Raw genomic sequence first — 19,456 nt, 5'->3', positions numbered from 1 at the left:
CCCTGCCTCCTTTCCTCTCCAGTGTGTCACCAGTGGGCTCGAACATTGTGGTTGGATGTTTGCAGTCTGCAGTGGTAAATATCTTGGTATGTAGTGTAGATGCCTCCTTTTTTTTCCTGCCTGATCCAACATGGGACTCTTGTGGGTTTTCTACTCCTAACCAAAGAAGAATTGCGATGTCAAGTAACGGATGAGTTTAAAGGCAGTTGAGCATTGAGGCCTCATGGTTTTGGAGGGGGATGGAAATGTGGTGTCAGTAGTTTATGATTTTGGAAAGGCTGAAAAAAGAGCGTACTTACTCAGCTGATAAATCTGCTGCATTGGAAAGTAATTACTTGGCAATGTGAAGATTCCCTCACAATAGACATTATGAATTAGCTGTATGCCTGTGGGGCTAATTTTGTCTTGTGTTCATTTTTTTTCTGCTCTTCTTTCTTTTTTGTCTTTGTGTCTCGAAACATTTCAGTGTTTTGATTATCTGGGTTTGCAGAATGCCATCCAAGTACCTCTAATTGTTTCTGACTCACTTGTTTACCTCAATTTGCTGGCTTGTTCTGCTCACAACACACTATTTAGGCTACACTTATACCTTGTTCAGCAATACCCTGCAGCTCCATGCTCACTCATTCTCCCGTGTGTGTGCAGATTTATGCAAGTCGACGCACATACAGTAGAATCAGCCGCGTATGTGCTCGGTGTGAGTGCAAAAGTTGACCTCAGCAGGCTGAACACCTTCGCAAAAGGTCAACCTGATGAGAGTTACGAGCTGCCGACGTTTGACAGGATATCCTGGTTACGGTTGTGTTGTGAGACCTGGGGGGGAGGTTTCTGACGCAAAAAGATCTGTTGAGAAGCGCACGTTCCCTGCAAGAGTCTCACAGAGTCGAGTCACCAGGCTGGTGTGATGCTTGTCAATCCAGCTTTACAAGATTCTCTACTGAATTCATAAAAATCTTCGGGCGTTGCACTGTGAGGAAAGGACTTGACCTGATTGTTTTCTTTCTATCTTGTTAGTGCATGTTGACTCTCTGAAAGCATGGCACTTCCTCCTTTGGTGGAGTCTCAGAGCCATATTTCTAAACTCTGACCCCAGCCTTTCCCCTTCTTTCTTTTTGTCTCCTTTATTTGTGGTTGTTTTGTCAGCTCTTTGTCTCAGAGCCAGTGGCTTTTTCCTGTGGGCTGGGAGTTGGGTATATGTTTGTTGGAGAGGGATTGGACATAACACAGTAGCATTTTTAAGATTCTTACTTTCAGTGTACTGTTTCGGTCATGTTCTCTTGGGACTAAGCTGTGTTTTTGTGTTAGTATTCCACATCAGCGGTTCACAGTCTAGGGAATATTTTCATCAGCATCTGGAGGGGGGGAATGTCAAGAGAAAGTTTGAGAACCACTTGGATAAGTGGTGGAAATGCTTAGTTTCTGCCAGTGGGAATGGCACAAATGCAAAAAAACTGACCAAAACATTGGAGGTCCAGCTGGATGAGGAACATATTGTAACATTCACTATTACATTTGCTTCCATATCATTAATGGTGAAATAATATCTTGTCTAAAATGAGGCATTCCTCTGTTCTTTGGCAGAACTGCAGGGGTGTCTGAAAAAAGTGTCTTAAAACCTCTGATCTACATGAACCGAAAGATGAATGTGTGCATCTATGCTTTGCACACACCCGAAAGGTGTAACATGATCATCCTGTGGCCAGTCTGTGTGTAGGTGTGTGAAGGAGTCACGCTCGCAGCGACAATAACTCGGCACTGTGTCGGTGGCCTTTTGTCTCAATTCTCAGATAAAGGATGGTGCTCTTTTTGTAGAGACACACAAACTCAAACACACACACACACACACCGGCCCCTGCAGCTAGTCGGGCCCTTTGTAGCGGCATCAGATGAAGAGCTTCTTTTGAAATCCATCCAGCTCATAAGCTAATACAGTCACACCCACATAGAGGCAAAGATTTCTGCATGAGCAAAGTTGTCACACTAAAGCATTATGTATGCATTCTCTCCCACACTAAAAATGCATGATCTTATGAGACTTTATGGTGCAGCCAGATGTGGAAACATAAGAGGATTCATGTTTTTGCAAGCTGAGAACAAAGCTTTTGATTGTCAGGGTGACTTCCTCTTGCTGCTGCGTGTTTCAGGGTCTTTGTGGCTAACGCGAGGCTGGAAATGACTTTTTATTCCTTGCATGTTTGGTGTTTAATGATGTGATGCTGCCGTTTGTGACAATAACAGATTAAAATGTTCACCGAACCAGAATAAATGCTGTTTGGAATTGGGTCTAAAATTGTCAAGAGTAGTCATTGTGAGTCAGTGTTTCTTATGAAGTGGTTGGGGTGCCTATTGTAAGCTTTGGCCGGCAGCCTATGTGGTCTGCTCTAGGAGACTGAGGTTCATGATGATGAGGTTCATCATGTTTAGGAAGCTGTTTTGAGCCCTAGACATACGATGAGTCAAAGGTAGAGTTTAAGTGAGCATCTAAATGTAGGATTGAAGGATTAATCATTTAAACCACAAGCAGTCTTTGACTGTTTTTTAGCTCCTGTCACATTTTACCTCACTGTGGGCTCTTTTTTTCCCCCTGCAGTACTGTGCAAATGTCCTGCAATTGTAAGGAAAAAGCACAAATGTGGCTAAAAGTAAAGAAAATTTCTTCTGTACAGTGTGTCCCCCCCAAAAAAAAACTAAAACAGGTTGAAAAAATGTGGCTCTACTAACTATAGATATTTCACAGTTTATATTTTTAATCTGTATACACACATCCTGCAGTTCAGCCGAAGTCCTTGAATTTTTTGTGACATCATTGGTCACAGTTGAGTCATTAATGGCTTAACAGTTGGACAGTGTAATGTATGATTTCTTTCTTGTTTTTTACTCAATCTGGTTACAGCAATCTAGGGATGGACCAGTTATCACCCTGGCCCATTTGACAATTTTCCGATTATCTGTATCTGTAAATTATCGACTGATTATTGCTAAATTAAATATGCTACTTCAGGTCTGATGCAGCCTCCTCTCTCTGTCTGTTGTCACTCTGTGGTGAACAAAACTGAACAAGAAACACAAGCTGTTGCCACAAACCAGGAAATTAGCTTCTCTCACAGTGGCTAAAGCTATGCTAACAGCTAGCGGCTAAGTTAGAGGGCAGCCACAGATTAACCTGAAGCAGAGTCTAGAAAACAATAACTAATAATGCTTTAAGATATGGACCTCAATGGGCAGTAAAGGTAATAGAAAGTGAAATATTAAGAAAACAGAGAAGAACAGCAGATGTAGCTGCAGGAGACATCTTAATCACTCCTATTTCTGTTTTACATATTCAGTTATAATCACCTTTATTAATAAAGAAGCCTAGTTAATAATGACAGGTTCCTGTTATCACATTACATTTAATGTACATCAGTTCCAAATATTGGAAATTGGCGTTTCTTGATTTACAATAATCAGCATCGGTATTGGCCCTAAAACAAAACTAAACTAAACTAAACTAAACTAAACAAAAAAGCAACAAAAAAACCCACAACATATTGGTTTATCCTTACAGCAAATGATTTCTTTTTGCAGAACTTTTCAATGAGACCAAAGAATAAAATGATTTTGAAGAACTATTATGGTCTTAAAGTGAGATTTTGCACTGAACAGCATGTTCCTGATGATACGCTCAAAGAGCGTTTGAAAGGTGAAGATCCACCAATTCTTTCTGTTCTGACAGTTTCTGGCTCTGATAAGTGGTATCATTTTGACAGTCTTTTAAAATATAACTTCTCTTACAAACCTGCCAGCAGGTTTTGGGGTTTAGAGAGTTAAAGCAGAGATTATTCATTTAAAAAACAAATAAATCAATTCAAACTTTTAGCCAGTTCTTCTTCAAGTCACTTCAGCAAAACATTTCAAGGGAGATTAGTTTAAGGCAAACTGTGTCAGTTTAAATGTCAGTTAAACATGAGGTCATCATCAAGTCACTTATGATTTATATCCTGGCGTAGTTTGGAAACAGAGAAAAATGACAGTTTCAGGAGATATTTCTGTTCTCAGTTCATCAGGGCTGAGTGCTGGTTGCTCTCACTGTCACTGTGAGCAAAAACTGCTGCCTCATCGTCTCTCACACCATTAAGGTTCCTGCTAAAAGGTCCCAGAGGAGCTGGCAGGCCCCACTTTATGTTGCTGTCTTCTCTTCCTCCATCAGTGATCCATTAAAAAGTTTTCCGTTTCTCCTGTGTGATGTGAAAGACATCAAAAGTAGTGGACCTATACATTAGATTTTGTGAAATTGTGTATTATTTTACATATGTGCTGATACTTTTTTCTTGTTTTTTCACTTCAACATGCTTTGAAGTTTTACTTTCTGAAGTTTTATTCCCCTTTCTTTTCTTTTGTTCTGCTCTCAGATGTTTACCTTTTGTTCTGTTATCTTATTTTCTTCATTTGTTCAAATCATTCCTTCCTGCTGTCTACCTTTTCATTATCCCCAGTTGTATTTTCCGTCACTTTGCCCTCTTCCTTCATAACGACCCCCTACCCTTTATTTTAATCTACTTTAAATGTCATTCCATGTTTACTGCTTGTGCCTCCCTCCCTTTAATCTCCACTGCCTCTCATCCCCTTCCTCCCTCTATTTCCTCTCATGTGTCCTCGCATTTCTCACCTTCTCTCACCTCCCTCCTCCCTCCACGGATGATATGACCCTCGCATTACACACCATGAATTATTGAGGTGAAACCCAGCGCTGCCCAACAAATCACAGGATGTCTCTTCCCCTATGTTTCTTCTCCTCTTACCTCCCTGTCCTCTGTATTGATGGTTTCGTTGCTTAATTTCGACCTCAGGCTTGAGGATCACATCACAAGTTTCTGAGGGCAACACAAGATTTTTTTTTGCTTTTTTCTCGCTAGTTGGAAGTTAATCCTGAAGAATTATGGCCACTGTGACCCTGCTTCTCTGCTTACAGCAGGTGGGCGAGTATTTAAGGCCAGATTAATTGCACACATACATTCAGAGCCTACAATGCTTTGCTGGACGGGCGCCCGGTTAGTTTGATGGTTCTGGCAGCATGTTATTGCGTACAGTACATTAGTGCAATTAAGCCAGCAGAATGATAATGTGTCACATCTTTTTTTTTTTTTTTTTTTTTTTTTTTAAAAAGGAGCGATCGCTCTGTGTTTCTGGCTTGTGTGCTTTTTTTCTGGTCAAATCCTGCAAAATAATATGCTCTGTGGAGAGAGAAACTTGGCAAGAAATAGAGGAGAGGTTGATGAAAGCGTGCGGTAGACACAATGAATGAACAAGGGTAAGAAGAGAGGAAGGAAGCCGGACGACATCCTGCAAAAAAAAAAAAAAAAGAATAAAAGCTGGCTGAGTGTTCTTCTGCAAATAAAAAAGATGGAGAGAGCTCCGTGTCCTGTTCGCCTGCTTAACCTTCCTGGCAGGGAGAAAAATAAACACACACTCGCTCACACTCAACTGAACCAGGTTGCTGCAAATCACCTGCTCTGACAAGATGAGCGGTGACAGCAGCAGGCTCGATAACAAGCTTCCATTTACAGTGTAAAGAGGCTGTGATGAGATGCCAGAGTGGCAGATTGGGAGCTGATACACAGACCTCCAGGCTATAGTAAGTGCTCATGAAGACCTACTATAGACTTTAGGATATATGGAGACAAACGCACACCAGAGAAGAAAAATGCCGGTGTGAAAACCTCGGTGCTAAGAACTTGTTTCCCGGAGCGCGTGTGCGTGTCGGCTGCAGGAAAAACATGTTGATCAAACGAGTGCCGTGCCGCTTGTAGAACTGCTCATGGTGTGCTGCTGTGTGGAACCAATGTGTCTCTCAATTACATCTAAACCTGTTTTCAAGGGATTCTGCTGCGGCTGTCAGCAGTGAGAAAGGTGTGTGCGCACACGTGTGTGTTATTTCCAATCAATAAGCCTGAAGGCCGCTCCTCTTTGAGTCATCTGAAGTTCTCAGAAGATGATGACAAGGTGCTGGGAATACACACATGCAGATGGAGACGCACACACTTGCTGGCTTTACCGAAAATCCGAATCCCCTGTTTGAGTGAGAAAATTGTATTTTGACTTGTAAACAAACCTCCCACTTGCTGTTTACAGGAGCTACCTATTTTTTGCAACTCAGTTTTGGAATTTTGCCCATTTCTTTCTCTTATACCATCACTGTACTAACTAATTAAGCTGAAATATTGGTAAAAACAGAGTCAATATCATTTTTCTATCAATTAACCTTAGTTTTCCCAAAAAAGATCTATTAGCTTTTTAAAATTTATTTTTTATATTGAGCTTTTTGCATGTATTTCACAGCTAAAAGGACACAAGATGTTAGAAACTCTCCCTCCTAATGATAGACAACACTAAAAATGTTTTATTAGCAAAAGTAGTATCTCTTTACATATACATCAACTAAGTAAAACAGACACACATAAAAATCAGCATTGTAATGAGTTTTAATAACATGCTGTTGATGTGATAGTAACACAACAAAATGCTCATAAACAAATATGATTATAGACAAAACAAAACCTAATATAAAAATCACAAGTTAAGGAAAAAAAAATAAAACAATGGAATGTAAATTTATAGTTACAAATTAAATGATGAAAACCATTTTTGCAACTTATCTACAGTGTGCATTTGTAGCAAGTTACAGAACAATTCTCTTCAAGTAACTATGTTGTTTTAATATTGTGCAACGTTCTTAGTCACAAAAGTTGTGTATCAGGCACAAATACAATACTGATTAGGTTACAGTTAGATTTTTTTCTTTTTGTAGAACCCCCCCAAAACCATAGTCACACCACCCAAACCCAAATTTAAATTTTAATTCAGGCATTTCTGGAGCAGGTCTGTCATTTGGCTCCCAATCATGCAACCCACCTAAGGGTGACCCCGTTTTGTACCTGTGTTTATTAATGTAGTGCAGGATGACGCCCATGAACACCCGTCTGTGATGTGTGATTATTGGTCAGATTTAGACACATATTACGACAAATTTGTTGTATGTGTTTTGACAGGAAAACTTTTAGCCATGTTTATTTTGCTGTTGGTCTTTTTACTATGCTGTAAATGAATGTTTTATATCAGTATTTCATTGGGATTTTAATGATCGTGTGGTTTTCTGTACTAAGAAACCCTTTGAGTGGTTTTGCCTTTTCTGATGGTACATCTTCCAAATAGGGCCTGTGTGTTTTTTTTCTGGTGTTCGTTCATTGTGCTACTATTGGTGTGGCATCCCATAGAAACTTTGCAATTATTTGAAGTGGCCCTATGTTTGTAACCCCTTTGGAAAAAAAAATTTCTGAACCAATGTATGTCATCTCAGTGGATTTATTTATTTGGCTACAACTCAAAGTTTGGTCTCAGCAAAAACATTTTTCCCAGTGCACATTTCGACTCGTCATTGTGGAAACAGCACAGATGTAATTAATAACCTTATCGATGACTGAGATCCATGAAGTGTCTGATTAGCCCTTGTCAGTCAGCCAGCATTCACAATTAAAAAAAAGGGAAAGGGCTCGCAAAATTGGAAAGCAGCCATCGTTACTGCTATCAGATATGCCTGTGCTTCACTTGAGATGATCTGGCAAAATATCTGCTATGAATTTAATGTGAAATAATTAGCAATAAACAAAAAGTGCAGCTGAGGCTAATGACGTGTGTGTCAGCTTCTACAGAATTCTAAGAATTTTTCAGCATTTAAATTCCCTACAGGCATATGATACAGATTATTATTATTAAAAATCAACATATATGGATTGTGAAAGTTCAGGCATGTGGTCCGCAACAGCCATCATCAGAGGGTCTCGTGTAATGAAATTGCAAAGTATAACTTGAACCCTTTACTACATTTGCCAGGGTACTATATTTGAGACTTGCAAACATCAACATTTGTAGCTAATTTTCTCTCTAGTATCTCTCTATATTCTCCACTGGTGATGTTTTGATTTAAAATGTTGCTTTACATACACTAGGTGCTGCCATTCATAGATACATTCATAGACCATAATTTTCAACTGGGTTGTACAGGTTGGCATCTGAATGGATTGAAATGTATATAATGAGTAAGTCATTACCGTCACGACAATTTATCCTGAATGGTGCCTGTTTATTTTTCAAGTTTCATGACAATACATCCAATAACTGTTGAGACATTTCAATAAATTCCACAGATGTGAACCTTAGTGGCGCTAGACGAAACGTGGGAGGAGCATCAGTCGGTTTCATTGTCTGGACACCATGAATTTCTGTATAGAAATTCATTGCAACTGTATAGAGATTTATAGCTGTTAGAGCCCATCTAAAATATCAGTTGGCCCATATTACTGGCCTCTATTGGCCTGTCACAGATATATCTTCTCCAGAACATGATACAGAAAAAAACGCTTAGGATACTTGAGAAACGATGTCATCACATAGTTTGTCCAGCAGAGCAGCTCTGACTTCATTGTTTACAATGACTCTCAGCACTTCCTGCAGCACATGTAGCAGAGTAGACGGTGGTGCGGAGTCAGACTTTGTCTTTGCGGTAAGCTGCTAACTAATTTGTGAAATACATTGCTTGAAAGTTAATGAACTGCCTTTTTTTGCACCTTTCTTTTTAGTATAACTCTGTAGCATATATAAAAAAACAGAATCAGCCATAATATCGATGTTAGAATTTCATACACGGTCAAATCAGTATCGGCCCAACAATCGAATATCGGTCGGGCACTAATCAATGCGATTCATCCATTTTACTGGAACTAAACAACGCACATTGAACTACATATTGCTATAGTACTGCCTAAAATCTTGCCAGGGTGCCTCAGGAGTAGCAGCTTTATCGCTTTCATTCACTGACTCTCAGTTAGCATTGAGAAGGATGATAATCTGTGCATAGATGACTAACGTGCTTTTGTGTGCAGACTACAACTGAGTGAATCACACATTCTGTACATATGTACAGTAGGGCTTGTCTTTTTGACACGTTTTTTTGTTCTAACAATGAATAAACAGGAAGATGCTGCTAATATTTTTCAGCCAGTACGTTTGTTTCAGCAATGAGCGTTCAAAGTGTGATGTGTGCAGGATTGTGTTTATCCAGACGTCCATATGGGTCCGTCTCGGTGTTTTCCAGAGGCGAGATTTTCACCGCATAAGGTTACAAAGGGGAGAGGCAGAGGGGAGGGAACCAGAGAAACGCATAGCTGCAAGCACTGAGCATCACTGAAGGGAAAGTGCCTCACAAAGAGTTTAACATATGCTATGAAATCACACTAATCTTCAGCGGACGTACTCGTTACTGATGTCAGTGCTGAAATTCAAAGCAGAGGGTTGGAGTGGTTCGTTTTTGCGGAGTTGTGACAAACGTGACTTGAGTGTGGCTCGCAGTTCGGAGAGAAAGATGCATCCACATCTCAAGCTATTGATGCAGCAGCTGCCATGGCAACGGGCCCTTGAATAAAGGCTATGTGGATTATTATGGGGTGACTCACACACGCACAACGCCAGGCCAGCCTCATCACATATACGATCTTTAAATTAACACTTCCTCATCAAACACACACATCCACAGGAACGCACACAGCCCTGAATGCACACTACAGCTGCACAGTTGTCAGTGTTTGTGAACGCACACATTTCATCGCTCACTATTCTGCCTGTGCTCATCCACACATGCTGTATGTATTAACACTCACAATGTTCTACTCGGCAGTGTTCTCCCAGGAATTAGTCGGAGCCAGTCTTTATGCATAATGGATTGAGATTAAATATGTAAACAGACGTCTCCACCAGGAACTAGGATGATCCAAGCATACACGGGCTCAGACGGTGAATTATTGATGTCTTCCTTGGTTAGTTTGGGGGATATCCATGCTGCATTTTCCACCCAATAACTCGACACAGGCAGGTTTTCATTAGACCCCCCTGTGAGGACAGTGAAGCGGTTTTACTCGGCTGCCCCCGTATGGGTCTGAGTGACCACCAAGGGACCTCTAACTGGCTTATCTTACAAAACCACAGGGTTTCAGGTCAGTCTGGCTGCCTGCTCCTCTGTCAGATATCGTGCTTGTTTTTTTTTTTTTTTTGGTAGCCTCTCGGGAGTCCTGTGCACAGGGACGAAGCCAGGGAGGAGCCACCCAGGATTACAGGCTCAGTGTTGGAGTGTAATTGCTGGAAAGAGGAGTGAGTGTTGGAGGGCTTGATTATTAGTGTGTGTATGAAACAGGGTGAACACAGTTGACTCAAGGTCTGTTTCTGCATTTGTTTTGACTGGTGAAAGACAGAGAACACAAGTTAAATTACTGATGTCTATTTAATACTTAAGTAAGTCTTGCCAGAAAGTGAATATGAAAAAATGCACTTATTTCACTCTTCCGCTCTGCTGCTCTGTGCTCTTTCTCTCTTCCTTGAGTGCAGCGTTTAAATTCAGGCACTTGTAAGACAGAAGAAAAGAATGAATAATAATGAAAGAAACTATACGTTCCAATTAGAAAATCAGTGTTTATACAATTTTGCAGTCCCAATGCTATAACTTGACTGAAATTGGATTTTTCAACCTGATGTATTGATTAAGGATTAATATTTGCACATTTTAAAACTCAGCACAAGGTATTAATCATACATTCTAAAGGATCCCTTTTAATTTTGGCTAGTAAAAATTCTTGCTATTAAGTGGGACATAGAAAAGACATGGATCGATGGTAGAAACATCCTCTTGTCGATGGAGAAAGTGTTTCAAAATGACTCTCATCCACTCACTTGGCATTTCTTTCCTGCAGTTTCTGACTGCACATCGTCTGACATGTATGCATGACATGTATGACAAGTTAATATCTGCAGATTATGAGCCACATTCTGCTCCAATCCCAAGCCGAGACATCCAGGTGATGTCACTCGAGCACTTTACTCACATTTGACAAAGCTCACCCAGAATCAAAGAAGACAGTTCACACAAATGCTCCCTGTGATGAGTAAGCTGACCTGAAAGTGTAAAAGTGGAGGAAAACCCCCAAGGAAGAAGCTCTGCTCTACTAACCTGCTTAAACTCCTGCATTTGAGCCCTACATAATGTGGCTAAAGTGCAGCTGTATGACTGCTACTTTCGCTCTCAAACTCCGGGAACTCGGGCGCTTTTATTGCTGTGAAAATGTCCAAAAGGACTTTCAAAGTGCTTCACTGCTTCAGTCATGGGAAGATACTTTGTGATTTTATTTTTTGCTGTGTATAAATGTCTGAACTGAGCCCAGGCAGCAATGAAGCACAGCTGATCCAAAAAAAACAATGTAAGTTTCTAATTCAGCCTCCTGTTGTGACATTTTTAGCAAATTAGCAGTTAATTTAGATCTGAATTACACTTGTGAATTTATCCCACCGGCAGGTCCTACCATTGTGTGTCAACAAGAGTAAATTAGGCTACCTGTGGAGAAAAAAGAGAAAGATCTCAGAGGACAGATAAAAATCGGTTTGTGTACTTTAAAGGCTGTAAGTGAGACTTTGAACTTAACTCTGATATTCAGTAGCAGTATATGCAGGAAGAACTAGGTTTTTGGTGGAGTACGTTCTAGCTGTGTGATATAAATGGCAGATATGGCATCTGTGGTTTCTGTAGGAGGCCTGATGTTAAACTTCTCTGTTTATAGCTTTGCAACCAGACCTCAGATGGTTTTCGGTTCTGAAAATAAAAGGGGTCAGTGTGTTTACTTCAGCGTGTTTGAACAAATTATAGTAAGAGATGTAAGTAGGCCGACTGACCAGTTTTCTCTAAAACTTTAAATGTATGAAGCTGAATTACTGGTTCATGCTGTTGGCCTTTTGTCCTCAGTTAAACACAATGTTCTTTGAAATTCAAGGAAGCTAATGCGAGCAAACGTCACCTTAAATGACTAATCCTGCTTCTTGACTAATGTGCCCCATTTTCTTTCTTTTTTCCTTTCTTGTCCTGCAGGTTTGGATGAGCGATCTCCAGTAGTAGTGACGGAGGTGTGAGGCAGCGAGGCTCACACCAAACACCCCCCCGGCAGCCATGCCGCCGCCGGCAGACATCGTCAAGGTGGCCATTGAGTGGCCGGGGGCCTTCCCCAAGCTCATGGAGATAGACCAGGTTGGTGCCTGAGCACAAAATACAGACAGTCGTATTATGAGCTCACATTGCTATCCTTTAAATCCACCAAGACAACAATCTGACAGACAAAAGGTGGATGCTTTGTCTCTGTGACAATCTCCTCGCAGTCTTGAACACCATAAACACAGAGTGTATTTTGTCTGAACACAGCATTGCACAGTAATCCGCTGTTGTGTATATAATGAAGTAGCTGAAGTGTTTGGGGGTGTCTGTGTCTGGAGGGGCTGGGCGGATGTGATCAGGGTTATGATGCAGCTTTTGCGTTGTTCCCAACAATTATACTAATTAGCCCAAAGGAAGTGCCCTTAATTAAAGATGTTTAACAGTTAACACAGCCGCAGCTCTGACATAGCTTAAAGATACTGCAGTGAATGTGATAAGGGAGGCTCTGTGATTACAAAAAATGGCTCCTGTTTGCTCCTGTTACGTTTTTAGGTCACCATGGGCTCTTTTTTTTTTTTTTTACTGCAGTATAAATCCATGTACCTCTATGGAAACAGCTCAACCATGGTTAGAAGTAGAGAGGACTTAAAAATGCATTATGTGCAGCATAACAAAGTTATAAGGCCATAAGTTATATTCAAAAAAAGAAAAGAATTCGAGCTTCTTTGATGATTCGTTTGACAAAAATTGAAAAAATCTGGAATCAACATGTGCATTTTTTTTCAAGTGCACGTATAGGTGTTACCAATATAGATATTCTACTCCTTTCATTTTTAATTGATGTCCATACTTTCCTACTATCTGCTCTGTGTAAACACAGCCTGCAGTTCAGTCCAGTTCAGGCAAAAAGTTCTTGAATTTTGTCACGACTGTAGATCACAGTCGAGTCACTAGTGACTTCACAGAATTTCTTCTTTTTTATAAATTATATTTGGTACAAGGGATTTTAAAAAAAAGACGTGGAATAAAGTCATTTTGATCAAATAGCAATAATATAGTTTTAGCTTACATTTGCTTAAGTTTTCTGATGGAATAGTGCATCACATAAATAGTTTGAGAACCATGGGAAGGTTGAAAATCTGCTGTTTCTTTCTATTTATGCAGTTTCTGGTTCTGTTGAATGGTATAATTTTACATTTTTTTTGTTTTACTTGTATTTTTTACAATTTTGTGGTTCAGAGTTAAATTGTATCTGCTATTTCAGGCCAGCACCTGACCTGTTTAGCTGACTGTCAGGGCAGAAAACACCCATCAGATCAGTGCATAGGTTCAGGCTTAGATTGCAACGTACAAAACATTCAGGTGCCAAATCCGTCATTTTAAACCGACCCTGGTCAAGGCATTTGCCAGTTATAACAATTGAAGATAATTAACATGACTTTTCTACTGAATAAAATCTACTTTTAACAGTTGTGTGATTAATGAGCTCTTTGCAAACCAGTGTCGGCTCTCAGCCAACAATTGTTCTCTGTATCACTGCAGTATGACTACAGGTGGGGTTTTTGTAGTTCAAAGGGACCAACAGAGTGGTGCTTTGTCTCTGGAGAAATCATCCAGCTAATGGTGTTGCATCAGGAGAATGTTCCGGTTAGGCTTTTATGCATGTGTCATAAAAAATATCATGGTGTTATTTTAGCTTGAAAAACCAATATGAGAATTAAAATCACCAATATTTAGAAGAAGTAGCGCAGGCAAAAATAAGCTGTAAAAGTAAGGAGGCTGCACTGGTTATTAAAATGCAATGCACATACATTACTAATCAACTTATTACTAGATTTTATTTATTATTAATAGATTCAGTTCTGTGTTTGATAAAACACCATACAGATTAGCATAATGCAGTTCATTTGCAACATTTATTTAACAAAACTGGTGCGGTTTTTGATGTGGACTGGTTGAGTATTGGCGTCTGAGACTTTTTTTTCCCCTGCCCACAGCTCACATCCAATACAAGCCCACAGATAAAGGTCACGCTGTTAGTCAGCAGATTGCCAGTGTCTAAAAACGCAGCAAATGACATGCTAATAAAATAATTAGCCCAAACAATGACTAGCTCATGTGGGGAGGGGGTGCGTGTTTACTGTTGCGTCGTTTGATTGCAAATAGTGTGTAATATGGCCTGTTCGCCGTGTGTGTGACTCACAGATGGGCTAATGATTGTACAAGCTATGAGTCACCGTGGCAACTGGAGCCACGATTGCCCTTCTCAATGGATGAACCGCTGAATGAAGCATTGAACTATGGAGTAAATGTGTTGGTTTTTTTTTTGTTTTTTTTTTTTGCCGCAAGGCGCTTTAGGCACTTAAGTGTAGATTTAGGAATGTAGTTTTCTTTGTATTAACGACCCCTTATCAGCGGCACTATGTGCTGTCTGAATAGTAAATTGCCTTTGGCTTTAGTTTTGTCTGTCTTTTGTCTTCACTTCTTTAAGCCTCCTCCTCCTCCTCTTTCCCTCTCCTCCGCTTTTCTCTAATTCTCTTATCTCTCGCTGTCATCTTCCTCTTGTTCCACCTATCTGTTGCCTCCTCCTCCTTGTCCTTCTTTGCTTCGTTCCCCCTCTCATTCCTCCTCCCCATGTTTTGTTGCAACTGTGAAACTTGCCTCTTTCTGTCTTGTCCTCCACCATCAACCCCCACCTCGTCCTCCTCCCTCTGCATCTCCCCCTGTACAATAGACCCTGCAGCAGCATATGGCTGTCTGAGTCATGCGACGGGGAGTGGGCTTCTGCTCCTCCAGCTTTCTTGAGACCCACAGAAAGAGTGTGTGTGTGTGTGTGTGTGTGTGTGTGCGTGCGTGCGTGCGTGCGTGCGTGCGTGTGTTTGCACGCACAAACACAAACTTGATTTTTCGGTGTTTGTTATCGTGGGTACAACTCTGCATAAGTGAAACTGTGTGTGGGTGTGTTTGTGTGGCAACATGCATACTTGTTACTATTCATGTTTGTGTTGACAGCTCGCTGTGTGTGTATGTGTGTGTGTGTGTGTGTGTGTGTGTGTGTGTGTGCGTATTTCTGATTTCTGCCTCTGTTTGTATATTTGTCTCTGCAGTGTGAATTTGAGAGTGTGTTTGAGGTACATCTGCTGCTTTTTGTGTGCGTCTGTGTCTGCATAAATCACGCTGTGATTTCTGTATCTCTCCAAATATCTTCGGCGCCCCGTAGGCACAAAAGTGCAACGTTTGTGTAGGAATGCTGGGGAATTGGTACAAGTGCAGACGATTGTATGGAGTGTTTTATTGCGATTGTTCATCAGAAATGCAGCAGAGCAACAGAGGAGGATGAGGTGACGGGGTTTCTGGGGGGGATGAGGAATTAGATAACTGTTTGCATGCAGGGAAAGATCATTTTTATTCAAACAAGGGAAGAAAAGCTAGCTGTGAAGGCTCATTTTCTATTCATAAGTATGCTTAAGACAAAGATTTTTACCTATTTGAAGGTCTTTAGATAATAAAGTTGTCGCCAATAATAAAGTCCGCCCAAAAATTTCTTATCTGCTGGTCTTTTGTAAGCAAAAAAAACTTTATATAATTGTTTTCTGTCGTCATTAAAGGCAAAAAAGAGTCCTGCTGAATAGTGCTGTTGAAGTTTTCTACTTTTTCAATTCACAGATACAACTTCGTCCTACGCAGAAGTCTGCATCAAATTATGTATAGAATCTCTAAGTCGTGTCATCGCCTTTGGTATTTATAACTTACAGATGATGACTGTATGAAGCAGTTCTTGGCTGTTGAATCAAGGTAGTTTATTTGTTCAAATACATTTAACCCTCTGAGTCCCCAAACACAGCCATGGATTTTAAAAGGTGCGTTATCTTTAAAAAAAAAAAAAAAAAGAGAAAATTACACCATTTATCACAGCAAGAAACGGAAAGAATCAATCGCTGCTCAACCTCCCCTTGAATGAATCATGTGTGATGTGCAGTTCCCTCTGGAGAATGCACCAGATTTAAGGTTAAATCGTGATATTTCATCAAAATGGCTTCATTTTACGTGTAGAATAAATCGTTTTTATCACCCAGATCCTGTAAAGTATTATAAAGTCTGTGCTTCTCGTTGCATCAGAGAAGATGCTGGTGACTCAGCTGCAACCCACAGTCACGTGACAAAAATTCAAGGACCGTTTGGTTGAACTGCAGGTTCTATTTACACAGAGCAGATAGAAGACGAGTATAGAAAACAGCTAAAACATAAGTAGTGAAATATCTACAGCATGTACAGCCACATTTTTTTCCAGTATTGACATACTATGCAGGTATTATGACAAAATACATTTTTGTCCTTTGTATTTATGATTTCTAAATCTTTGTAAAACTCTGCACAAAAGACAATTTTGAGCACTGTTTTCTTCGAGGAAGTGCAGGACTTTATATTGTGGTGAAAAATGAATGCACAGTGAGTAAAAATGTGACAAAAAAAACGCCCTGAAACTGCTCAGGATTCAGATGGTTAAGTGCAAAAGAAACCCAAAACAAAAATGAAAAAAATAGATAAAATAAGCTTCCTCTTTGGGAAATTTTGGAGCAAAAATAGTCACTCTGCAATAGCAGCGCAGTTAAACATGCATAAGAAGTGGAAAAGGATGCAGCAAACTGTGTCCTTGTGTGTAGTAATAGTTGGAAATGTCTGTCGTAAACTCACTTCTGTGACACATCGGTTCTTGCCGCTGAAGTCTGTTCTTCTTGTTGTCGTTTAGCCAAAATGACCTCAGAGAGAGAAAAAACTAAGTGCACTTGTTGTCCCTCCAGTTAGAAAGTGTTGTGTCAGATGACTGTAGCTGAAGCGGATGGTATAACGTTATTACAGCGAGGTTTGCAGCTTTGCTTTTCACCTTTCCACAAGGTGAACTCTGCTTCGTATCAGGTGTGAGACTTGCACTGCTCTGCTCGCTGGACTACAGTCAGTCACAGGAGGTAATGGCTGGTGTGGAGTGAAGGTAATAGTAAGGCAGAGGAACATGCGGTGGGAGTTTAGACAGGGAAATGGAACAGGGGAGAGAGTAGATAGAATAATGGAGGTGGTTTAACTCCTGGAGAAGTCAATGATAGGGCGTAGCGTGTATTTAGACCTCAGACATCACAAGATACACAGAAGTACAGGAGGAGGCCGTTGGAAACCTCTATTTTACTTTTGTCTCTGTAAATTCTGACTTTTAACACAGCAGCTTTACATTTACTATTCCTATTTTTGCCATATTACTACATTTATTAAAATATCCACAGATATAAGTGTATTAATTTATTAATAATACAATTCCAAGCTGGAAAAAGCTTTGATCGTGCATTAGAGGGGGAATCACTCTGAGCCACGCAGAAGTGGTTTAATTTTTTTGAAGCTATTTCCAAAGGTTTGCTCTTTCTTTGATGATTGAACATATTATATTAGTTTTCTCATAAAAAAAACACATAGCACTAAGAAATAGAAAATGTGTGGCGTAAAAACTGAGTAGTGTCAAGGCCTTGCATGTTTGCATTGTTGATATTTTATCATCAGAGGAGGAGATGTGTATATATATATTTTTTTCTACAAGAAACAGCAAATACATGATTTCCATTTTCACTGCTTAGTTTACAAACCGTGTTTTTGTCCACAAGTCAGTTCCAGATAACACTGAAGAGATCCTGAAATGGCCTTTAGAAACCCTGTTGTAGCTCGGACTGCTTTTGTTTATCTAAGTCCCAGAGAGTCTGAGGACGACGGCAAGTAGCAAGCGAGCAGATAATAAGTTAATACTGACTGGCGTTGCTCATGCACACATTCTCCTTAATGTTTGTCACTTTATCCCCCTCATATGTGTTTTGCCTGCTCTTAATTCTTCTCCACTTTTTCTCCCTTCGTCTGTTTAACAACCCCTCTGTTGTCCTCGTCCTCTCTCCTCCTATTCTGCAGTTTTCAGTGAATCTTATTCACTTTGGCTGTTTCCCACTTTTTTCCCCCTCCTCTGTTCTCCCTTTTGTTCTCAGCCCACCATCTTCTCCCATCACCTCTCTGCTTTTCTCTCCCTGTCATATATGCCCACCATTATCTTCTGTCTCTAAATCTTCATCACAACAGCGTCTCTCGCTGCTCGGCCTAATCCTCCCAGAGGCAACAATACAGAGGGATGAGCCACGGCGCTCAGTTTATTGTGATGGTATACAGATGCTCACAAAATGCTTCTGCGTTTATGTTGGTGTACATAGTTTCTGCGTAGTTGTTTGATTTTGTGCACACGCCGATGCCTGCGTGTTTTGTAGAGATTATGTTCGGCACAGTAAGGACAAGACACCCTGTCGCATTCTTAAATCGTTTTCTTGGCTATGAAGTTTGAGAGTCTAGCAAAGATGCAACACGGGGAGGATGGACCAGCAGAGCTTTTGTGCAAACAAAAATACATCTATTATATTTTTGAAGGGATTCCTGCAGTGATTGAGCGCTTCACTTTTCAAAGTTGGGAGACTCACAGAAAGCAGAATTTCATGAAAGCAATGATCAGAATTGGAGCAGCAGAGGCTGACATTCCGGTTTTTGGTGAAACGCCCAAAAATGCTGCAACCTTGATTTCCCAAAATGCAAAAAGCTCCTTTTTAGATTCAGATTCCAAAAACTTTATTTGTCCCCAGGGTGCAATTAAAGAGGCACATAGAGCAGTCAATGCAATGATGACGTAAAAGATTGAGTAAAAAAACAAGAAATTCGAGATAAGCATCATAAATAAAACAAAAAGGGATAAATGTATACACAAATGTTGAAAAAGTAATATGATAAGAATATAATGAAAGAAAGAAAAAAAACACAAGTTAGTAACATACTAGTGCAAATATGACATGCTAGTGCAAATACAAATGAACAATGTAGGTGCCATATGGCAATGAGGTAGATATAAATTGCATTTTATTAGGTCCTTTGGCTCCCAAAATGCTTAAATCTCCATGCCTTCAGTTTGGGTACAGATTCAAGAACACTATTTTTTAATAAAGATTTTTTTAAAACTTGCCTCAGTGTTATATAATGAGATAAGCCTAAATCTAATCTAAAATGATTACATGTTTGCTTCAAATCAGGAAATATCTGATTAAACAATGAGAATGTATAACGTTACACACAGAGTTGGGTAGTAATGGATCACATGTAATTGTGATTTTAGTAAATAAATAACTGTAATCAGCCAAGTCACATTTGTCAAGGATTAATTGATTACATTTTCTATGTTTTGTGTCTTTAAAATATGGTAAAATATGTCCATTTTAAAAAGATGCAACTTTTTTTTCCTTGATAGCCAATGTTTTCCACATATTTTTTAGTACAATCGGAACACTTTTAATTTGTAACCGTGCTGATTTTATATTAGCAGCTTGATTTGGCCAACTGTTGACACTAAATATGCAAATGGTATTTGATTTTCAATGAAAATGTACTGAG

At 39.9% G+C, this 19,456-nt stretch overlaps 2 protein-coding genes across 7 annotated transcripts in view; one reads left to right on the top strand and one right to left on the bottom strand.

Annotated features, from left to right (window-relative positions):
• pex1 (peroxisomal biogenesis factor 1) overlaps positions 1-19,456 on the bottom strand; it is a 174,569-nt gene that overhangs the window by 49,606 nt on the left and 105,507 nt on the right. The window lies entirely within an intron of this gene.
• elmo1 (engulfment and cell motility 1 (ced-12 homolog, C. elegans)) overlaps positions 1-19,456 on the top strand; it is a 114,114-nt gene that overhangs the window by 26,789 nt on the left and 67,869 nt on the right. For all 6 annotated transcript variants that reach the window (XM_055018067.1, XM_055018065.1, XM_055018066.1 and 3 more), the window contains exon 2: positions 11,942-12,097. In XM_055018067.1, the coding sequence (XP_054874042.1) occupies positions 12,020-12,097 (78 nt within the window). In that variant the 5' untranslated portion in view covers positions 11,942-12,019. The remainder of the gene's footprint in view (positions 1-11,941; positions 12,098-19,456) is intronic.

Source organism: Amphiprion ocellaris, chromosome 15, assembly GCF_022539595.1.
Source record: "Amphiprion ocellaris isolate individual 3 ecotype Okinawa chromosome 15, ASM2253959v1, whole genome shotgun sequence".
NCBI classification, from domain to species: domain Eukaryota; kingdom Metazoa; phylum Chordata; class Actinopteri; family Pomacentridae; genus Amphiprion; species Amphiprion ocellaris.
This window is presented reverse-complemented; position numbering and strand designations above follow the sequence as displayed.